This window comes from Tauraco erythrolophus, chromosome 4 (assembly GCF_009769465.1).
Source record: "Tauraco erythrolophus isolate bTauEry1 chromosome 4, bTauEry1.pri, whole genome shotgun sequence".
NCBI lineage: Eukaryota > Metazoa > Chordata > Aves > Musophagiformes > Musophagidae > Tauraco > Tauraco erythrolophus.
Genome location: NC_141468.1, coordinates 34,634,653 through 34,656,102, shown reverse-complemented (window position 1 = coordinate 34,656,102; position 21,450 = coordinate 34,634,653). Strand labels below are relative to the sequence as shown.

Sequence of the window (21,450 nt, the reverse complement as noted above, 5' to 3'; positions counted from 1 at the left end):
ATAGTTTTGGATAACAACGTAAATTATCGATGTTGAAGATGCGTTTAATCATGAACTGCTTCAGTGTAGAAATAAAGACTCATTTCTCACAAGATGGCTTTGTGTGGTGATTAGCGTGAGCATATTCATGTGACACAGCAAGCTAAACATAGTTTAATCTGATAGTTTTTATTCTATGATAGCTTAATAGAGTATGATGACTGAAGGAGGATGAGCTGATCTGTGTCAGAATCCCAAGACTGCTTCTCCTACTAGTGATTTAATTTAATTGCTAGCAACTATTGTACTTGCGTTACAAGAACTGGTAATAGGAAATACTTTTTGCTTTTCTTAATGTGACTTTGACTGCTAGGAATCAGGAGCAGCATCATTATGTGAGCTGCTAGCTTCTGTGTAGACCACAGTTTGCAAGCTCTAATTGGCCACAGTGTTTGCAATACTTCTACAGTGTTCCCGATGATCTCCCATTTGCTTTAAATAATCACTGATGTGCTTATGCAGAAATGAATCTTTTTTTTTTTTCCTTTAGTAAGTTGAAAAAGCCGTTTCCTGTGTTCTGTAATGTTTCCTTGGTATTTTGGCAGAACTAGAATCTCTTGTTGCACAAGGTGCTGCACAAAGACCTTGTGGAGTAGATGTGATAGTCCATTAAAAGATACATGTGATGAAAAAAGTAAATTCTTCTTATGTATCAAATTTAGAAAAAACAAAGTTATTAGTTGAAAAATTGCCTGATGGAAGAAAATAAAGTCACAAAATATTGTAGCTGCAAATATGTGGAAGGCTATATTAAAAGCTGTTGTGTGTTTGTGTATAGAAATGCATGGCAATTCTCTCTAATTATTTGGGAATGAGTGTTTTGCATTTGACAAAACTAGTCCTCTATTGAAGTTTGACATGGTCAAACTATTGAAGTTTGAAAAAATATTTCATGTTTTACGTATTTACTGTCAAACTAGCACTTGAAACTGCATTGTTGTCTTGAGGCATGAAGGAGGATCAGTGAAAAAGATAGAGAAATTGATAGAGTAAAAATAGGGAGTGTTTTTCTTAGTGTCTCTATAGCCAGATTGCATGTCCTTACGCCTTGATGATACAGATTGGTGCATAAACTGGAATGAATGGCCTAAAATGTAAGAGTTAAACTTTTGCCTTCTCACATGAGGTTTAATAAGATTCTGCTGTTTGCTGTGTGTCAGATTGACTGCTGACTGTCTGCATTATTACGTGAGGGCAGTTACTGCAATGACTTAATGCGTGTATGTGTGTCTCAGTTCTATTGATTTCTATCTCTATTGTAAAAAATTATGTAACAATTTCTTGACTCTTAGGGAATTCTTCACCTGTGCATTTGTAAGCCATGATAACAAGATTGTGATGCTAAATTAAATTCGGTTTCATTTATTTTATTTAAAGCCATCAATGGTATTGCAATGCCTAAATAAATACAGGCCTCGGTCTTCTAACATTTTTCATGGGTTCCTAGTCTTTTTTAAAAAAAAGCAATCTCTGATTTAAGCTCTTTGCAGGCAGAGGTCAGCTCAAAAAAGAAAGACTGGAGTAGCTGTGTATATGTTTAATTTTTTCCCTCTGTTTAGGTGAAGCTGCTTATATTTGTTATTAAAGTCAGTTACAGTGGGAGGGAAAAGAGACTCTGAAAGGAGCATAGGTGCAAAAATCACTAGTGTCATTGTAACCTGTTTTGCAGAAAGACTTCTGAAAAAGAGAGAAAACATGCCTGAGGAAGTGGGAATGTTAATTACTTGATATTTGTAAAGTAACTCGTTATCAGTATATGAGAGTGGGGGCAAGGATATAACTGTATTAAAAATAATTAACCAGTGGGTGGGAGGAAAGTTAATTACTTCTTAGTAACTTCTACTTCAAGGTACTGTGTTACTTGTTACAGAAACTGAATTTGAAATATATATATATATGTATTTCATTCTGGAGCCGTTTAGACCTTCTGGCGTCTAAATCTGCATCATCAGTCCATCATGGAAAAGTCACATTCCAAAGCTGCTGGTTGTAACCTGTCCTGTGATCTTCAGAGTCAAAAGCTGTCTGAGCTCTATTACAAAGTTACAGTTAGAACTTTGCATAATTAATGTCTTTTTGAAAACATGCAGGAAGCGTATGATACTATAATGTTGCTACAATATTTAACTATAGTTGTACCCTGGAAAGTTATTGAAACAAATGCCGTAAGAATTGCTCAAAACATTTGTACCTAAATGAAGGTGTTCTCCTAATAATATGTGTTAGAAGAGTAGTCTTTCACCTTGAAAATCTTCTACCTAAACCCACTTTTTCATATCCTTCTTTTTGTCTGTTAGTTTAAAAAGCTGTTTACTGTAAAATCATGCATCTTTCTAGCTGACTCCCTGTATACATCTACTTGCTTTGGAGATTAGGAACAATTTTTATTTTTAAATTAATTGCTCCAATTACTGTGTTAATATATGCTTGAGAATGTGGACCTCAGTAGTTAGAGAAATGAGGGCATGTGGTGAAGGAGATTTGAGTAGGGACTAGCAAGAATATGATGATGAAGTAGAAAGTATGCAAAGATAAGCTTTTCTTGAGATTTCAGTAATGACTGTGAACTAGAAAAATGGAGATTAGAGTATTACTGTGGCTATCAGATTTCTATTAGCTTCTTGAGACATTAATATTTAGGATAGACGTGAGTGGAAAATGATCTTCAAATAAATTATAAGATATTTAAAGCCTGTACATTTGTACTGGGAAATGATCCAGTCTAATAATGAAAGAACAGTGTAGGATTTGAATCATTTGACTTTGTTCTCAACAGGACTTTAATGCTTTTAACTGTATTCTGTTTAGACTTTTAAAAGACATGTATGATTCAAACATCAGCAAAAGAAGATTTTCATTAGGGCTAACCTTATTTCTTCCAATAGTTTCGTTTAGTTCACAATGGCATGTTATTAATTGAGTCACTTAAAGTGGAATTATTTAAGAAAAAGAGAAGTACTTACTCTAATATTAGGTTTACAGGAGTTTGTCTTTTTGGTTTGGGTGGCAGTTCTGAGAAGTGTTGAGCAGGGTGGTTTGTAGGCTTATTATATGCATGGCTCCATGGAATGAGCATGTGTGGCTTTCCTTGGTGAGTTGATACCTCAGGTCTCATACTGTCTTGCAAATGCCTTCTGAAAACACTCATGGAAGTGTTTTAAACCGTTTCAATTGTTTTTAATGTAGTTTTAGACTAGCCAATGTATGAGACTCTTAACAGCTTTGTGAAATTATCCAGCCAAGTGATATTCATGAAGGAATATTTACAAAACTATTTGATTAGGTATCTAATGGTAATATGTGATGTGATTTAGATGAAGAGACAGTCTTAATCATCATGAGGTTGGCTTCGTTTATGTTGTCTGGAGGTGAGGAATATATGATAAGATATAAAAACAAAGAAGCAAAGGAATGATACAGAATATCAAGTGTCTCAATGGTATGCATTTCTAAGTAGTGATATCTGAAATATAGCCCTGTATTCAAGATACCATACTAAAATTATGCTATGAATTTTCCAAGAATGTATTTTACTTCGGACAAGTCAATACATGTTTGCTGTTAATGAATGGGTAGCATGCTTTAAAAAATGATCTTTGGAAATGGCCCCTATCCTGTTACTTTCTCCTTGAAGGCTGAAGTTATAAGGAGGAGATGACTAAATTTAATTCTAATGTCTCTTCTCCCTTATCAGGGATTACTCTTATTTCCAGTGGCAATGCACTGCGAAATACAAATGACTAAAGACTTTCAATCCACCTCCTATCACAAGAATTAAATTTGCTACCAAATTCTGAAAGAATTGAAGATGGGAAAAACTCTGGCATGTTAACAAGGCATTTCTGAGATCCTTGCTAGATGAGAGAATAGCAAAAGCTGGTGGAGGAGGAGTACTAGTACCTGATTGAAATTAGAATTCCATTTGAAAAAAACATTGGGTATTTTAACTTAGTCAGCTCAGCCAGAAACAAACAGAAGCCCCACAGTAGCAGATGGAAAGGAGACAGGCAAGTCTGCAGGGTGCTAGAGAAGAGAAGAATGCCATTTTTTTCATAATGATGTAAATCTATGGTAACACACACAACCTCTGTAGGTTTGCTATTAAGTGAGAAATTTTAAATTTGTTGCAAAGTAAGCCTAGGAGAGTTTGATAGCAGCTTCTAAAAGCTTGCATTTCAAAAAGAAGCCACACTCCTCAAAAAGAGGTGGATTGAAGGGAGGATAACAAGGTACAATTAAAGCAGAAATTAGTTGTGTTGTGGTAATAGTGTTTTTGTAACACGTTATCTGTTACTGTGAGTCGAATGCTGTTTTCAGGTATCCAACAGTTTTATCAGTCTCGGAGGCAGCGTAAACCTGCATTTGACGTGCCTGAACTTTCTAGCATGGTTGAATACCTGAAAAATCAGATGTTATCATACTGGGAATCGTATAGAAGAGCGTATAGTTTGGGACAAAACCAAGAAGATTTTAAGTATGAATACTAGTGGACAGGGCAGGTTTGCAAAAAACATAGGAAGAGTGATTAATCTTTGAAGTATCGTATCGTTACTTGACGAGAAGGTCAGCCTGTGGCGAAGGTACCAGTTTTACTAGTTTTGAATTTGAGAAGAATGCCTTAAATGCTTTCCTTGCATTTGGCAGTAATTTTGAAAAGTGTCTTAAAATTTTAATGTTGTTTGAATTGTTACAGTAATATAGTACGTTCCTGTGCATCAGGTTGTTGTCGGAACTGCCTGCAGGAAAGTTCCACAGTGAAGTTTTTTTCTGTCCAAAGTTACTGAGCATTTGCAGTGGCTTAAGAGTGCACAGAGCTGGTTTCTGCCTATCAGCTTATCCATGACACTTTATTTATATTTCTATAGATCTATGGGACACATTTTTTATGGAAGTCAGAGGACAACAGAGCTGTCAAAGGTTCTTCACAAGCAGTGTAATTATAGGTAAATGAAAGAAAAGCTTCTGTAATTAAAGGGAGGATGAGTGCTTGAACAAAAATTTCTAGCTGTCCAAATAGAAACCAGCTGAATTTCAGCTTCACTTAAAGTAGAAGTTGCATAAGCTTGTATATAAGATAAGATAGGAGGAAAAATCAAAGGGATATTAATCAGACAGAAAGTGGAGGCAATATCGTGACGATACCGTAGTAGTCATATTCCTTTGTGACTGTCAGAAGTGCGCGATTTGCACTGGGGAAGGTTGCTTTTATGCAGTTGTTCTTCCTAAGTAGTAAGCCAGGAAGGTAGGATACAGGCAAACTTGCAGTTTTTTGAGGAGCTGATTGACTTTCTCTGATGCATAGTGATTAGTTCTAGGTATTTCTTCCTAGAAGCTGACTGAACTTGTTCTCTTAGGCGTTGCCTGAAGATACTTAATTGGGAACACTTGGCTTTGATTATTAGAGTTTCGACTACCTTAGTCAGAACTGTGACAAGCATTCTGGGTTTAGTCCATAGTGCATCAGCGTACCCTGTGTTTATAATGCAGCTTTTGGAATAAAGTCCAAGACTTTCCTAAGGAGATATCATAAAGAAAACTGTGTGGAGTTTGTAAAGGCCAAAGCTTGCTTATTTTTTTAACTGATCCTGTTCTTTTAACAATCAGCTTTGCAAGAGTTTGACCAAAGATGACTTGTATAAATGGATTAGTTACTGCTTGTAAGGCCTTGTGACAACAGTGATTTTGATAATTCTTGAAAAACCCTGGAGAGTGAAATTCAGGGCACTGATTGACTGGATTACTGGTTTCCAAAGAATAAGTTCTGCCCTGCCTTGCTGGTGGGATAAAGTGGATTGTAGAAGTGTGAGTGGAGCTAATGTTCAAAACCATGCCAGACTCATTGTAATGAGTCCTGTGCAGTGAGGGTCTTAAAGCAGCAAGAAGTGGAAGATTTGGGAACTTCTGTTAACTTGGAAGCATTTATTCAGTCCTCCTCAATCACCTCAAAGGGAAGAATACTTTGTATTTAAAGAATAATGTGGATTTTTCATTTTTGAGGAAAGGATTTTATGACCAAGAGCGAGACAAAATCAGTGAGGTTTCTGTTCCAGATATTTCTAACCTCTCTTTCTTGAGGGATAAATCTGCTGTCTTGAACAAAAGGTCAGCATCTCCCTGCAGGGAAGAGAAGTTTAGATAAATGGTACTGCTTAAGGATTAGAGGTGCCTTTGAATAAAACCTCTTAAAGTCTCTGAAACGTGGTGGTGGGTTTGTTTTGGTTTTGTTTTTTTTTTAAGTGGTAATCTTCTACAGTGGAGGAAAGGTAAAAATTTGTGTGCAAAGTTGAAATTATGGAATGTATGGGATACCGTGTAGAGATTCTACATAAAAGCAGATGAATAATTTTGAAGAAATGCCACAGACTTCATCCTGCTCAGGAGCTGTTCTTTTCTGGGAATGAAAATATGATAGGATATAAGATGTTGCTGAACAACCTGAAAGTTCGAACTGTTCTGATGAATAAATGATTCCTGGTATGTACTAGTTACCTGTTCTGTTTGGTAGTATGAACATCTTATCTGCTTCATTGAATCCTTCTGTCATTCAACAGGTAGCTTCTAAGTATCTGGAAGAGAAACTTGAATCCACGAACCAAAACTAGATCAATACCGTATTGGGCAGCTACCACATAACATCCTTCTGAAGGAATAGCGTTTTACAGGAAATTTCTTCCTGATTTCTAGCATGGGGCAAGACGTGTGTCATTTCATAGGAAATGAGGGAATAAGATGAATTTGAAAACAGAATTGTATCAGCTCGTTGGTAGGTAAGTAAAACTGGACTAGAATATTGCTCTAGTTATTGGAGGAGAAGTGTGGCAAGTAAAGTTGCCTGAGCTCAAGAGCAGACCTAAACATCTGGCTTGACATGTGGTATTCCAAAAGTCCTTAGATACATTGCACGTGGCGCTTGCTTTACAAAATAGGTAATTTGCCACTCCACACGTGTTAAGCCTCCAGCAAAGGCGTTTTGTCTGAATAGAAGCCAGAAGGTGGATGGACTTGAGAAGAAGAAAGGCAAGGAGAGGATTATATTTGAATGGAAGGTCTGGCAGATACTGCTCTGGATCCAGGTCATCTGTGGAAGAACGTCTTTCAGCTGGATTGAAAGCTGAGGTGACAGCATTTCCTTAATTAAACCCATTCCGTTAAGACTGGGAAACAGTAATTTTAGTACTTTTTGCAGTAGTAAAATATACAAAGCAGAGGAGATGTAGCTTCAAGTAAGAGTGTGCCTTTGAGTATGTCTTCTATTCTTCGGAATACCTGAACTCTGTAGACGGGGCATTACAGATGACAATACACTTTCCCATATCATGTTGAAAAAGTGTATATATTCAACACAGAGATTTAATTATACCATCTAGCTTTCTGTATAGAAAAGCATAGGATACGTCCTGGGATCTATGGATACTAGTTTTGTGTGGACCAGTCCAAGTCCAGCATGGCTAACACTGAATCAAAACTAAGGCATTGGCTGATCTGTTGGGCTGTTGATGTCTCTGTGCTGTGTCTCTCAGCAGTCTTACTGGCTTGGCTGCACAGTGCCGCTTGGCAGCCTTACTTGGTTGGCTCTGCGCGTTCAGAATATGCAGCACCAAATGGCTGAATCTTCTCCGAACCCTGCACGCAGGGGTGCGTCGTGGTGACGCAGGACTCACTGGAAACGTAGGTAGATTTGGGGTTACTTCATGGAAAAACTGTTACAGTTGTCCACATCATGCTCTTTATTTCCAGACTGTAGCAGATGGACCCTAGAGCTAGTTTGACTGGTAAGTGGCTCAGATCTGTCAGAACTTGAGCTTATACTGTTGAGTAGTGCAGGAGAGATTAGACTGCTTTATGGACTTGTGATGGCAGTAGAAGCAGAGCTGTGCAAGTGTAGTTGTGCCCTGTATAAAATATATAAATTCAGCTAGAGCCCAAGATGCCTCAGCATTAAGCCAGTTTGGTTGTCTGCATGTTTGATGCACGAGTGGAGTGACTGTTTACTGTACTTCTGCTGCATATGTTGATTGTTAGTATTGTGCATTGATTTTTTTTTTTTTTTTTTGTTTATTTCTGTTTTCAAAATGGAGCTGCTTTGTTGTAATGAAATCAAGTTATTCACCATATCGAATTGGTTAAAATTCTTTTTACATAGATTATTGGTGAATACCAGCTGAGGGAAGTTAAGGAAGCATGTACTGCTGTGAGATGTTCAAAATGACTTATGAGCAGGAAGGTGTTGTGTTGAGCTCTGGGAGAGGGAAATGACCCGAGGCAAAAGTTCCAGATATCATTTGCTCTGGTGCACTGTGTATATTCTTGAATGAGAATTTTTCGTCTCTAAGCATGTAAATTGCTATGCTATAAAGATTTTTTTTTTAGATTATTTTTTAAGAATGCCAACAACAAAACTAGTCTGTCCTTCTCAGTATTAAATATTTGCTCCCTTTGAGAGCATCAGTGTTGAATGAGTTTCTGCACACAAAACCCAACTAGACAAGTCTCTGCAGCCTCTGTAAATATCCCCTCTAAACTAGCAGCTAGATCAAATTCTGTAAGATAAAATGTAATCGCATCCTGCAACAAGAAGAATAGAGTTAAAATGATGTCATCCTTATAGTTTAGCATTAATGGGAATTGTAGGGAAGACAAAAAAATGTATCCCTGAATGTTTATGTTACTGTCTGGCTTTTTTAAAACCAAAAATGTTAGTTTTTCTTATTTTTTAAAGGAGATTGAGGCCTGTGAGTATTTGTATGCAGGGCCTTGAAAGCAACATTGGAATTAGATCATTAATAAAACCGTAATGGATGAGGTTGGAATAGAACTGTAGGTAGGAGCATGGCTGATGTTAACTTAGAAGAAAGATAACATTGGCTGAAAAGAAAGACTAAAGGATGGAGGAGGAGAAGCCATAATATTCAGAGCTGTGATGTTTAGTGATCTCTTGGAAGCTCAGTAAATCAATTTGTTGAATTGGCTGCAGTGTTTAGGGCCTAAACCCTAAAGTTCACCTCTGTTGGAAAGAATTGATAGCTTATCTTTTGTGATAGTGTATGCCTCTCTTCAGTAGTGTTCCACTTAAAACGACTGAAGTGAAATTATTAGATAAAAATGCCAAATTTGGAGGGGCTGACCAAGCAATATGTATTGTATTTATGAATGTTTCTGGCTGTAGTTCTGGATTGTTCAGTTGTAAAGTCACTCCCAGTGGTAGAGGCAAAAATGCTTGTAATCATAATGCAGAAGTTTGTAGAGCTTCTTTCCAAAGAAAGAGCTCAGGTGCTTTTGGATATGCTCAAAAAGCAGATTACCATAAATATATCGATGAAATAAAAGGTGATGTTAAATTGTCTGTATCTACTTAATCTGGAGCAGCCTATGACAAGGAGTCTTTAACTAACTGGTTTTGAAAACCAGTAATTTAAAATGTCATATTTTGGCAAATCATCAAAATCAATTTCCTGTTAGAGGAATAGTTTTTCTTACATTTATCTTTTCTGCGAGAAAGCTTCTCTGTATGAATTTCTTCATGCTTGAATGACATGATTCAGCTACTACTAAATCATCAGCAGTTCTATCAGGTTAAAGCTTCATGAGTGGTGTTATCTCCTGAAGCCTGCATGCCTTGCAAAGTGCTTGGTTGCAGTTCAGTAGCCTCTTTGAGTACCTGGAAAAAAAAAAATAAAATCGAATGCTTGAAAGACCCTCTCAGTGTTGAGAGATGTGAATTTATTTTTTTTCTCAATTTTTTTACCTGAAAACATTGAATGCGTCGTGTAAGAAGTCTGGAAATGACAAAGCAGAGAATAAATTTTGGAACATAGATATAACTGATAGACAGCTATAGAAATAATGACAATGAAAAGATGGATGTTTAATTGGGAGGAATAAAATAACTGTTTGGAATTCCTTGTCACTGCAAAACCACGTGAAACCTCTTGATTAATTTTGAGTGCATCTTCCCAAACATGATTTCTCTGGGTTTTTTTTGTCTTAACTGACTTCTGTTCCTTGTGGCGAAGATATTTTTTGTCACTCATTTGTTTTATGGTACTAGAAAAAGAAGTTCTAAACCTAGGACTTAGTTCTAAGCTTAATTTCCCGGCTGTACTCTGATAGAAATTATCTAGTTTGCCCTCAGGAATTGAAATTGTTACAAATTGAGAACTCCTAAAATAGTTGGCTAAGAATTATTTTTTTTTTTTCCTTCTCTACTTCTGTTTAACAAGTTTCACTTGTTAAAAGTGAAGTTCACTACTGTTTTACTTCATAAGTAACATGTCAGATTATTCTCTCTGGTCACTATGTAGTAATGATGGGATTGTCACTTGGCTGTCACTAGGAATATTAAATCCCTGTATCCCTGTCTCCTGGAGCAATCTTCAATTCAAGATAGATGATCAGTTTTGTTTACGTTTCACAATGTTTTCCACCTGAAACAATAAGCTTGTGCATCAAGCACACCTTGGTTCTTCTTGCTTTGTTGTGAACTGCTATGACAAATGGTTCAAACAGCTCTGAGGCAAGTTTTCTTAAAAATGTCCTGTGTGCTTTGTTAAGATAATCAGTTGTAGTCCGTTGAGTCATTTCAGTGATTTTGGACTCTACTGCATGTTTTCCAAGGTCCTAGCTACAATGCTCTCCTGAAAAGCATCTAGTCATGTATTTGCCAGTTGAGGCAAGCTGGGTAGTTTTCACTAAGTGATCCATTGCTGATGATCTTCTCTCACTGACTAGAGAAGATGCTCCCCTAGACCTGCTGTTTGTGAACAGAGAAGGTCTTGTGGGAGATGTGAAGGTTGGAGGACGCCTGGGGCATAGTGACCACGAGATAATAGAATTCTCAATTCTAGGGGAAGTTAGGAGGGGGAACACTAAAACGGCCAAGCTGGACCTTGGGAGAGCTGACTTTGGGCTGTTTAAAAGTCTGGTTAATAAAGTCCAATGGGAGACAGCTCTCAAGGCTAAGGGGGCGCAGGAGGGATGGTTACTACTGAAAAAGGAAATTCTGGAGGCACAGGAGCGAGCTGTCTCTGTGTGCCGGAAATCGAGCTGCCAGGGTAGAAAACCAGCTTGGATGACAAAGGAGATTTGGGAACATCTCAAAAGGAAAAGGGATGTCTACAAGTCTTGGAAGAATGGGCAGGCATCCAGGAATCAATACAGGGAGGAAGTTAGGGCATGTAGGGAGATAATCAGGGGGGCAAAAGCCCAACTGGAACTTAGACTAGCCTGCTCCATAAAGGACAACAAAAAGTTCTTCTATAAATACATTAATAACAAAAGGAGGGCTAAAGATCACCTCCAGCCCCTACTGGACACAGGGGGTACGTTAGTCACTAGGGATGAGGACAAGGCTGAGGTCCTTAATGCCTTCTTTGCCTCAGTCTTTAATAATAAGGTTAGTAGTTCCCAGGTGAGCTGGCCTTTGGTGTCTGAGAGCGGGGAGGGAGAGCAAATCGAAGCTCCTGTGATCCAAGAGGAACGGGTCAAGGATCTGCTTCATTGGCTGGATGCCCACAAGTCTATGGGGCCTGATGGTATCCACCCGAGAGAGCTGGCAGATGTCATTGCCAAACCCCTGTCCATAATCTTTGGGCAGTCTTGGCTCACTGGGGAAGTTCAGCTGGACTGGAGGCTGGTGGATGTTACCCCCATTTACAAAAAAGGGCGGAAGGAGGATCCAGGGAACTACAGGCCTGTCAGTCTGACCTCGGTGACGGGCAAAGTCATGGAACAGGTTATCCTGAGTGCTATTAATGAGCACATACAGGTTAACCGGGTGATCAGGCCCAGTCAACATGGGTTTATGAAAGGCAGATCTTGCCAATCAAACCTGATCACCTTCTATGACAGGGTGACCCGCCTGGTTGACGAGGGAAGGGCTGTGGTTGTAGTTTTCCTTGACCTCAGTAAAGCCTTTGATACAGTTTCTCATAGTGTTCTGGTTGAGAAACTGATAACTGCTGGCCTGGATAGGCACACCCTCCTTTGGGTTAAAAACTGGCTGGATGGCCGGGCCCAAAGAGTGGTGGTAAATGGGGCTAAATCCGGCTGGAGGCCGGTCACCAGTGGGGTTCCCCAGGGCTCAGTGCTGGGTCCAGTTCTGTTTAACATCTTTATCAATGACCTGGATGAGGGGATTGAATGTACCCTCAGTAAATTTGCGGACGACACCAAGCTGGGAGGCTGTGTCGATCTGCTGGAGGGTAAGGAGGCCCTTCAGAGGGATTTGAACAGACTGAATAGTTGGGCTGAGGCCAGTGGCATGAGCTTTAATAAGGCCTAGTGCAGAGTCCTTCCATTGGGGTATAAAAACCCCAAGCATCGCTATAGGCTCGGGGAAGAGTGGCTGGAGAGCTGCCTAGCGGAGAAGGACCTGGGGGTGTTGGTTGACTACCGGCTTGATATGAGCCAGCAGTGTGCCCAGGTGGCCAAAAAGGCCAATGGGATACTGGTATGTATCAAGAATAGTGTAACCAGCAGGAACAGGGAAGTGATCCTGCCCCTGTACTCGGCACTGGTGAGGCCGTACCTGGAATATTGTGTCCAGTTTTGGGCCCCTCGCTTTAAGAGAGATATTGAGCTCCTGGAGCGAGTCCAGAGAAGGGCGACTAAACTGGTCAAGGGGCTGGAAAATAAAATTTATGAGGAGCGGCTGAGGGAGTTGGGGCTGTTTAGCCTGGAGAAGAGGAGGCTGAGGGGAGACCTGATTACAGCCTACAAATACTTGAGAAAGGATGGTGGGGAGGTGGGGGAAGGGCTCTTTACATTAGTGATGGGTGACAGAACAAGAGGAAATGGGTATAAGCTTAGTCAGGGGAGATTCAGGTTGGATGTTAGGAAGTATTTCTTCTCTGAAAGGGTTGTCAGCCACTGGAATAGGCTGCCCAGGGAGGTGGTTGAGTCCCCATCCCTGGATGTGTTTAAGAATAGGGTGGATGATCTACTTGGGGATATGGTTTAATGGGGATTAGGGATGGTTGGACTCGATGATCTCTGAGGTCTTTTCCAACCTAGAAATCTATGAATCTATGAATCTTCTGTCCATGAGTTCGCAGTGGTTAGTTCATGAGTGGGTATGTGGTAGTCTAGGTTTTACCCCGAAGTTCTATTGTGTTGACATTTTTAATAGTCTTTATTTTTACTTTATTTCATTAAGAACTTGCTGTAAAGACTGCTGAAACTTCATCTGGTTTGTATTAACTGCCTTTCCCACACTTTATGGATCGTCGTAACTTGGCTTTCACTCTATAACATGAACTACTGCAATCATTGTTGAAAACAACTTGCTAATGGGAGCTGCCTTGATTTTCTGCCTTTGTTATTTTACTGGTCGCTTCACCTGAGCAAGAAGTGCCGGTAGCGTGATCCTGTGGATTGGGAGAAATAAATATGAGCAAGAGCGATAGCTTTAATAACTGCTTTGTATTTTCAGAGTATCACGGTGCATGTAATTTGTGCTTTTTCTATTTAAAAAACCCTAGCAACACAACCCAACTAACAAAACCCAAGAGTTTGGCAGGGTAAACGTTCTTTTGGAGAATAAATTTGCATCTTCAAAGTCTTAATAGAGTCACAGAACCTTGCTTTTTATGTCATGACTTTAAATTTCTTAATTCCAAAATCTCAAAATAATGCAATGCCCTTGCATTGGAAAGAGTAAAATGTTTCATTTCACATTATAATCCTTGTATTCCAATATAAAACAAAATAAAAATGTAGCCATTTCAGAAAATGTAAAAATAATAAACTGTTGAAATTCTTTTGCCTGCTCTTCCTCTTCTCACCCTGGTTTTTAGTTGGGATGAAAACTTGGAAATGAAACCTGCGCTGTGTATACTGATGGAATGTGGTTGGAAGCTTCTGTTGCCAGCTTTTAAAATATATGTGTTCTGACAGCTATATCCTACTATTATTAGTGCAGTATATTTTTTTCCAGTAAACAACTTGATAAAAATTATACACAACAGGATTTGTCATTGCTTTCAGTGAATTTGTTTGAGCTGAAAACACTTCAGTTTTACTCTCGAAGGCCAACAGAGGTTTCAGCTCTGGTGCCTGAGAGGTCAGCTTTTTCCTTTTTGTGAAATGGATTGTAAGCTTCAGTATTGCAGTACACTCAAAAAAGACCCCTTCATCATTTGAGGGGGCTGGGATTGGGTGATAAAGTATTCTCTCTGGAAGCTTCATCTTTTGGAGTTCTCTCCATGTAAGTCTCTGGATATGACAACTGAGAGAAGAGGGCACATTGTAAAGTCGTGTCTCTAAATCCTTAAAAAAACATTAAAATAAAACGTCATTTGTTGATAATGCAAGTAAGTGAAACAAAAGGCTGTAATGGGTTTAAATTTGTTATGCTATTTTAATGAAGTATTAGCAGCAAGGTAAGTTTTAGCAATATTTCTTTTTACAGTGATTGTTAGTGTTAATAACGGCAGTGTATAGAGAGTTTGAGAGATGTTGTAAAGTCTAAGCATTATGTGTGTCTATGTATATGTGCACACAGGAAACCTCGACCTGTCTCTCAGCTGGTTGCACAACAGGTTCCTCAGCAATTTGTGCCCCCTACGCAATCAAAGAAAGAGAAAAAAGACAAAGTAGAAAAGGAAAAAAGTGAAAAGGAAACAACAAGCAAAAAGAACAGTCATAAGAAAACCAGGTAAAAATTTTAGAAATTTTTGCGGTATTGGTAAAACATAATTAAAAAAAGAAAAGAAAATGTTCTGCAATTTTACTGCTTCGTAAGTGCTGTGGCAAACTCTTTTGACATGAAGGCTAAATGGTTGCTTGCGTGTGAAGTTTCATTGGTTTAGGATGCCTATTAAATGTGAAGAAAACCTGCAGTTTTTAATTTTGACCAGAAGGTGGAGACCAGCTGAATGCAGAGAGGAAGACTTGGATGTTTTTGTTAAGGGTTCCAGATGTATTTCTCACACTATACTAAACTGTAGACAGGCAAACAGATTACATTAATCTCTGGAAGAGAGTGGGGACAGGAGTGACTAGTTTTTATGCAAAATAATAAAAGAGAGAAAGAACCAGTACCAGACTGCAGAACAGTGGGGAAGTAACATGATTATTGCTATCCTTGCAGAACTGGAATAAACTTGGAAGGGCTGAGCTAGAGTATAAATTAACGTGACAGGGTAAGGCATGTATATTGCATAGTGATAAAAATCTCTGTGCTACATCTGGGATGCTGAAGGAAACCTTGGACTCTTAGAACCAAGAACATAAAATATTACAGTACGGACAAGCAGTTGTAAAAGCCTTGATCTTTCTGTAAGATCAGGTGGAAGAAGGGTCCAAACTGCAATAAAAAAGCAACAAATTTAACCCTTAAATCATCACAGCCTAAGCATAAAGTTATTGTGGCATGAATGCTGTGCCAAAAAGCTTAGAAGTATACGAGACGTAGCCTAATCAAACGTGGGAGGAACTATTGATTGATTGATTGATTTTCTGGAAGCACTCCAAAGTAGTCCAGCCAAGGAAGATCTTTTGGGATTAGTTATGCAGAGAAGTAGCAGATGCTTCTCTTGTGCCTGAAACAGGATCATCAGGATCAGAGCCAGGGAGAGACTGAGAGTCAAGAGAAAACAGTTGTTAAGAAAGTCATGGTTAAGATTAAGAACAGTAAGCTGTTCCTTCTTTTTTATTTTTTTCCTTTTTTTTTTAATACTCCAATTTACTAGCTTACCTCATGCAGCTGAAGTACTTCAATTAATGGAGTATTTGAAGTTAACATAGTGAGTTTTGATTAAGCTAATTAAATATTATAAATTGATATATTGATGGTTGAATTGCAATAGTACATTAAAAATGCAAAAGTGAGGTAGGGAAAAGGGAGAACATTTTAAAAAAATAACTAAAATAAAAATCTTGGACTGAAATACCAGTATTGAGATTTGCATTAAGAATTGCTATTTGAAATAACTAAGCTACTTTTAAAAAAAAAAATGCTAGGTAGGATAGAAAGTTAAGAATGCTTGATTAGTTTAAGCAGATTTCTTCAGTATCCTTTGGGAAAAGGATATCCTTTTGGTTTTGCCTAAAAACTTGTATATTGTTGCTGGAAACCATCATAAAAATCTGCATGCACATTCAATACAATTAATAAGCTCCAGACACAGCACTTATGCAGGTTGGCAGTGCTGAATTTTTCTCTCTGTTCCCATGTTAGAGAGCAGCAGATTTTCAGTTTTCTCTTAAATTCTTCAGTCACGCTGCTTCAGTCTCAGGGGAACAGGATGTCAAAGCCTGTCTCGATTCTAGCGGAGGAAAGGCGTGAGGTGTTTCAGCTGAAGGGACTGGGAACCAGTTCTACTTCAAAGTCAGATGATAGGGTAAAGGTTAGGGCTTTTCTGTCAGCACACCTGCTATCATGTGATGTCATATTAGTTTATTTTATTGCAGCTTGAGCTAGTGAAAGCTGTGGAGTCAGTTGAATGCATATAGCTATGCTGTTCGTAACCGATTGTACAAATTTAGCTGTCTGGTGACAGTTTTTCATGGTAGTCAAAGTAAAATAGTAAATTGAAAGTACTTTATGCTTGATCTTAGCAAAAATGTGATGGCAGAATGTAAGTCAAAATATTCTTCTCTGATCTTTATGATGTGAAAAATCAAACGATTGAAAGGTTAGATGAAGAGACTTATCCTATCAGCACTGTGTGTAATACTCAGCTCTGTGCATAATTTAAGTCACAGTGGATGCTAGGAATACCAGAGTTATGCTTTGAAACAGTCTAGTTCAAATAGTATATGTACTAGCAGTCTTAGTACAGTTTGGAAACGCAGTAACACCTGCTGCAAGTTAACACTATCTGTGCTCTTGAATTAAAAAGACAGACACCAACATCTTCATTATTGAACATCATTCTCTACTTAGAATTGTTACTTAAGGCTGCTGCAGAGGGATATTTCTCTGGATCAAATTTATAACTTTCTGTAGCCACAATAAAGAAAGACTTAATTTTTAAAAGGAAAAACCTTCACATGTGTAACACATCCATATTGCTGCACAGCTACATTGTTCATAAGGTCAACTTTTAAATACTCTTAGAAGGTAATGTGTTATGTTCAGCTATTTTAATGTAAAGCATACTAGGAAACACTCTACTGTAAATATTTGTGGTACATTGTTTTCCTGTGTATTACATGTTGTACGTAGTGGTCTTCTGTAAAAAGTAGGAAGAAGACAAGACAATATAATGGTGTTTGTGCTTTTAATACGATTTTTTGCTTTATTTAGGCCAAGATTGAAAAATGTGGATCGAAGTAGCGCTCAGCATTTGGAAGTTACCGTTGGAGATCTGACAGTCATAATTACAGACTTTAAGGAGAAAACTAAGTCACCACCTGCTTCCAGTGCTGCTTCTGCAGATCAACACAGTCAGAGTGGTTCTAGCTCTGACAACACAGAGAGGGGAATGTCCAGGTCATCTTCACCCAGAGGAGAAGCGTCATCACTGAATGGGGAATCTCATTAAAGTTTATTTCCTCCAGTTTCTTTAGTCTCTTCTCTTCAAAACATGCAAATACATAAATTCTGTCACCTGTTGCCACATTTTCATGACAGACTATCCATGCACAATTGGTATGTTGAATGGAACATAATTTATGCAGGTTTAAAAAAAGGAAAAAGTGCAGTGATAGGAACAATAATTTAAATGCAACCTACAAATGCTTACAAAGCATTGTCAGAGCGACTTTTTAATCTTCATGTGTAAAGGTGCCATGAAAATGTGGTTTGAATGTTCATTATGCAGTGTTATTGGAAGTCCATTTTCACTTTTAGTTTAGTGAATTCTAACACAACTCTTGGAGTCTCTACTATTGGCATGTACTGAATTTAAATTTTTATAATATAGTTCAAGCTGCCTAAATATGTATTATTTGAGAATTGTGAAACATAGTTATATGTATGCAAGTCAGAGATCAACTTAATCAACTATTGCTGCAACAGAATTTTCATAATAATTATCTTCTTAAAAACACCTGCTGGTACTTGGTGTGGTTAAATAGGAAAATGTTATTAAATAAAACATTTGTATGAATTTTTGCCAATGTTTGACACATTTTACTAGATTACTGTTACTGAATTATGTTGATGGTTTTATCAATATTTTTTCACACTTAAAACACTTATTGTAATGTTTACAAGCAAAATAGAAAACACATTCTAAGCATTGATTGGTTAACCTTACAATTCAGGTAAAGTACTACATTGTCACTGTACACTGGTATTCTATATTGTGTAACAAGTATGGAACCTCAGATGACTATGCATTTGGCAAAAACTAACATTTGGAAGTATGAAAATTTGGGAAAGCTTTAAAAATAACAGAAGAGCAGTTCTCATTCCTGCTTAGCACTGTTTCCTTGCCCCAAATTGATCTAGTGTCGTATAGTCACTTACCATTTCATTACAGGAATATCAGATGTTGCACAAGAATAAGGAAACAACAGTACTATTAATTTTTCGTTCCTGAATCATTTTCTTTAATTTTGATTTGGCCTATTAGAATATATTATGTCAAAAATCATATGAAAAAAAACTCACTACCCTACTTTATGGCATAAACTGTCAACATTTACGCACTTAGCAATATACTGATACAGAGCAGAACTATTTACAATCCCATCTGGTATTGTGTAAAAGTACCAATAAAATATTTTTGTGAATACAGATTTTGCATTTTTGTTTACAACCAATAAGTGTTTTGATACACACATACAATCCATCTATAGATTTTTAAATTATAGATTCAGGTTCAATACAAAAGTCCATTTACCTCTTTTAGTGAGGTAGTCCACTTACACTCCTGTGATTCTTTTTCCATTCAAAATAAATACATTTTTAAGCCCATGTAAAAGTTGGACGGACCTTCCTGATAGTGAATCCAGCCCCAAATTATTACCAACGTATGATATGTCTTCTTAACAGCTAAAACAATGGATTTTTGTAGCCCCTGACAATTGTGATGTTTGGTGGTTTCTTGTAGTAATGTATTTTTCTGTTTTTAATGCAGTACTTCTACAGGCACAATGGTACTGTTCTATTTTGTAAGATGCTAGTTGTGAAATACAGTTAGTTGCATAAAATGAAAGTCTGATGTGATATCTGAGAACATACATACCTCATTCCTTGGTGTTGCTGTTTAAACTTTTTAGACATCAAATGTTAATTATAGGCTATTTCAGATTGATAACTACTGACCTGTTTATTATGTATTCTGCTTTATCTTACTGAATAGGATGTTTGTTCATTGCCGTTACCCGGCCAAATCTTAGTATCTGTAAAGCAATGCATTTTAAGGTTCTTAAATGTTTTTGGGGCTGGGCTGGTGTTCAGAATAACATACCCTAGTTTTTAAAAGAAAAATACATGCTTCTCAACTTTATTTTTTTATATTTTATTTTTAGGTGGGACTATTTACAGACTTTACTGATGTAATGGATTACAAGAGAGCTGAAACTGTTTAAAGTAAGCAGTTTAATGATATCAAATCTCATCACAAGATGTTTTATGAAATGTGTTTCTAATTTAAGATGTAATGAATGCTAACACATTTCAGAATTCCTTGCAAACAAATAATAATCTATTACCAGTAGTTCAATAAATGGGAAATGTATTTTCATTTAACTTTATGTGAATAAACCACCCAGCACTGCCAACAAGAGGTCTCTCTGTATCTCCAGAAATAAGTAGCCATTTGGTTTGGAAGGAAGGGAGGATGGAGTGAATTTTACTATGATTCAACTGTCTCTAGAGAATAATCTCAAAAATGTGGTACAAGTATGGTTATAATCAAAAAGAATGCAGAAACGTCTCACTGTTCTTTATGGAATAAGACATGGAAAAGCAATTTCTAACCACAGATACAACACAAGTCAGGATATAAAAACTGAGCTGTGGTGGTTTTAACTGAACTATTATGTTGCCAGTGTTTACATTGCAATGATGCCTGTTTTGGCATTAAAGAAAGTTAAAATAATTTTTGCCTGTTTGTGATTAAAGGGATGTGACAATACTGACTGCAGAGTAGACAAATTCTAAGTAGAATATGGCATTTGACTCTGTTCATAATGTTATAATTTAAATGAACTTCACTTTCATAATTTCTAAATAATTTTGACTTATAGTAATCCTAAGTCCTTTTTCTAACTGTAAATATATTTAAAAGCATCTTTATTCCATTTATAAAAAGTGAAAATTTAACGTTGTAATGTGTTTTGATTAGCTATTTTTCTCTGTGACTGCTCTCTGCATTAAGAACTGTTACTTGTTAAATTCTGTATATGCACCAGTCTTCAACAGCCATACATCCTGGGTTGTTCAGGGAATGGTGACCCAACAAAGACAAGTGTGATAGTGTTCCATGTAAACAAGTTCCTTTATGTGCTGATTGATTGTCCGGTTTCAGAAAGGAAAAGGAGGGAGAAATGGGGGGGGAAAAAAGAAGTAGAATTAGTTCATTGATAAAGTGTACAATAATTCAGTCTCTTATCTTCCTAAATTTGCCACTAATTATAGATAGTATAAGGAAAGGAACAAATATACAGTTATAGACTATGATCCTTTTTTTTCCTGAAGTGTGTATATTGGAGATAAACAAAAGTTGTTCTACTCAGTAGCAGTAGGTTAAATTTTGCCATATAAATTCTTGATTCTAACAGAAGTGATAGTAAAAAAAAAACCCCAAAACATTAAAAACCTTGAAAATTCTTGGTATTAAAAGTCTTGAAACTAAGACTATGACTGAAATTTTAACCTATGACATGTTTCTCTAAATATTTGATGTTTTGTGGCATAGATTGTAAAATCTCTTTTTTTTTTTTTTGATTTTGTAATTTGTGCTCTTTACTTTTTTTTAATATTATGGATAGCACATTTTTAGGTAGCCATGTAAGATAGAATACTTTTTTATAATTTGTTTCCACCAGTTCACTATTATGTTCAGGCAAGTCTTCTAAACTTGACACAAGTATATGGCTCTGCATCTTAGATTCTTTAATTTCTCTCTCCTGTCTCAAAAGCCTGACAGTTTCCTGCATTATGGTAATTGATTATACTGTTAAACAGGATGGATTTGGCATGAAATTGTCTGTTGTGTATTACTTATGTATTTCCAGGGTTCTTTAACTGTATCTGCTTCTGTTTTTTTCTGTCACATGCCTTTATTTGACTCTGCTCCTTACTAGGGAGTCTGGATATGCTTCCTTTCAAGTACCAGAAACTATATGGAAATAGAAATGCAATCTAATTTAATGTCTCCAAAGGCAGCAGCAAGCACTACACTTGTAGTAAATTTGGCCTGTGCTTACTCAGGAATAAGATAGGTACGGCAAAAAATTAACACTGGTTTTGGCTATGGTAATTTGCAAATGTGTACTTCTGTTGATGAGAAGATT

At 37.2% G+C, this 21,450-nt stretch overlaps 1 protein-coding gene across 2 annotated transcripts in view; it reads left to right on the top strand.

The window, feature by feature from the left end:
* Positions 1-19,439, top strand: part of YAF2 (YY1 associated factor 2) — a 30,148-nt gene extending 10,709 nt beyond the window's left edge. For both annotated transcript variants that reach the window (XM_086610687.1, XM_086610686.1), the window contains 2 exons: positions 14,540-14,692; positions 17,288-19,439. In XM_086610687.1, the coding sequence (XP_086466813.1) occupies positions 14,540-14,692; positions 17,288-17,525 (391 nt within the window). In that variant the 3' untranslated portion in view covers positions 17,526-19,439. The remainder of the gene's footprint in view (positions 1-14,539; positions 14,693-17,287) is intronic.
* Positions 19,440-21,450: the final 2,011 nt, after the last annotated feature.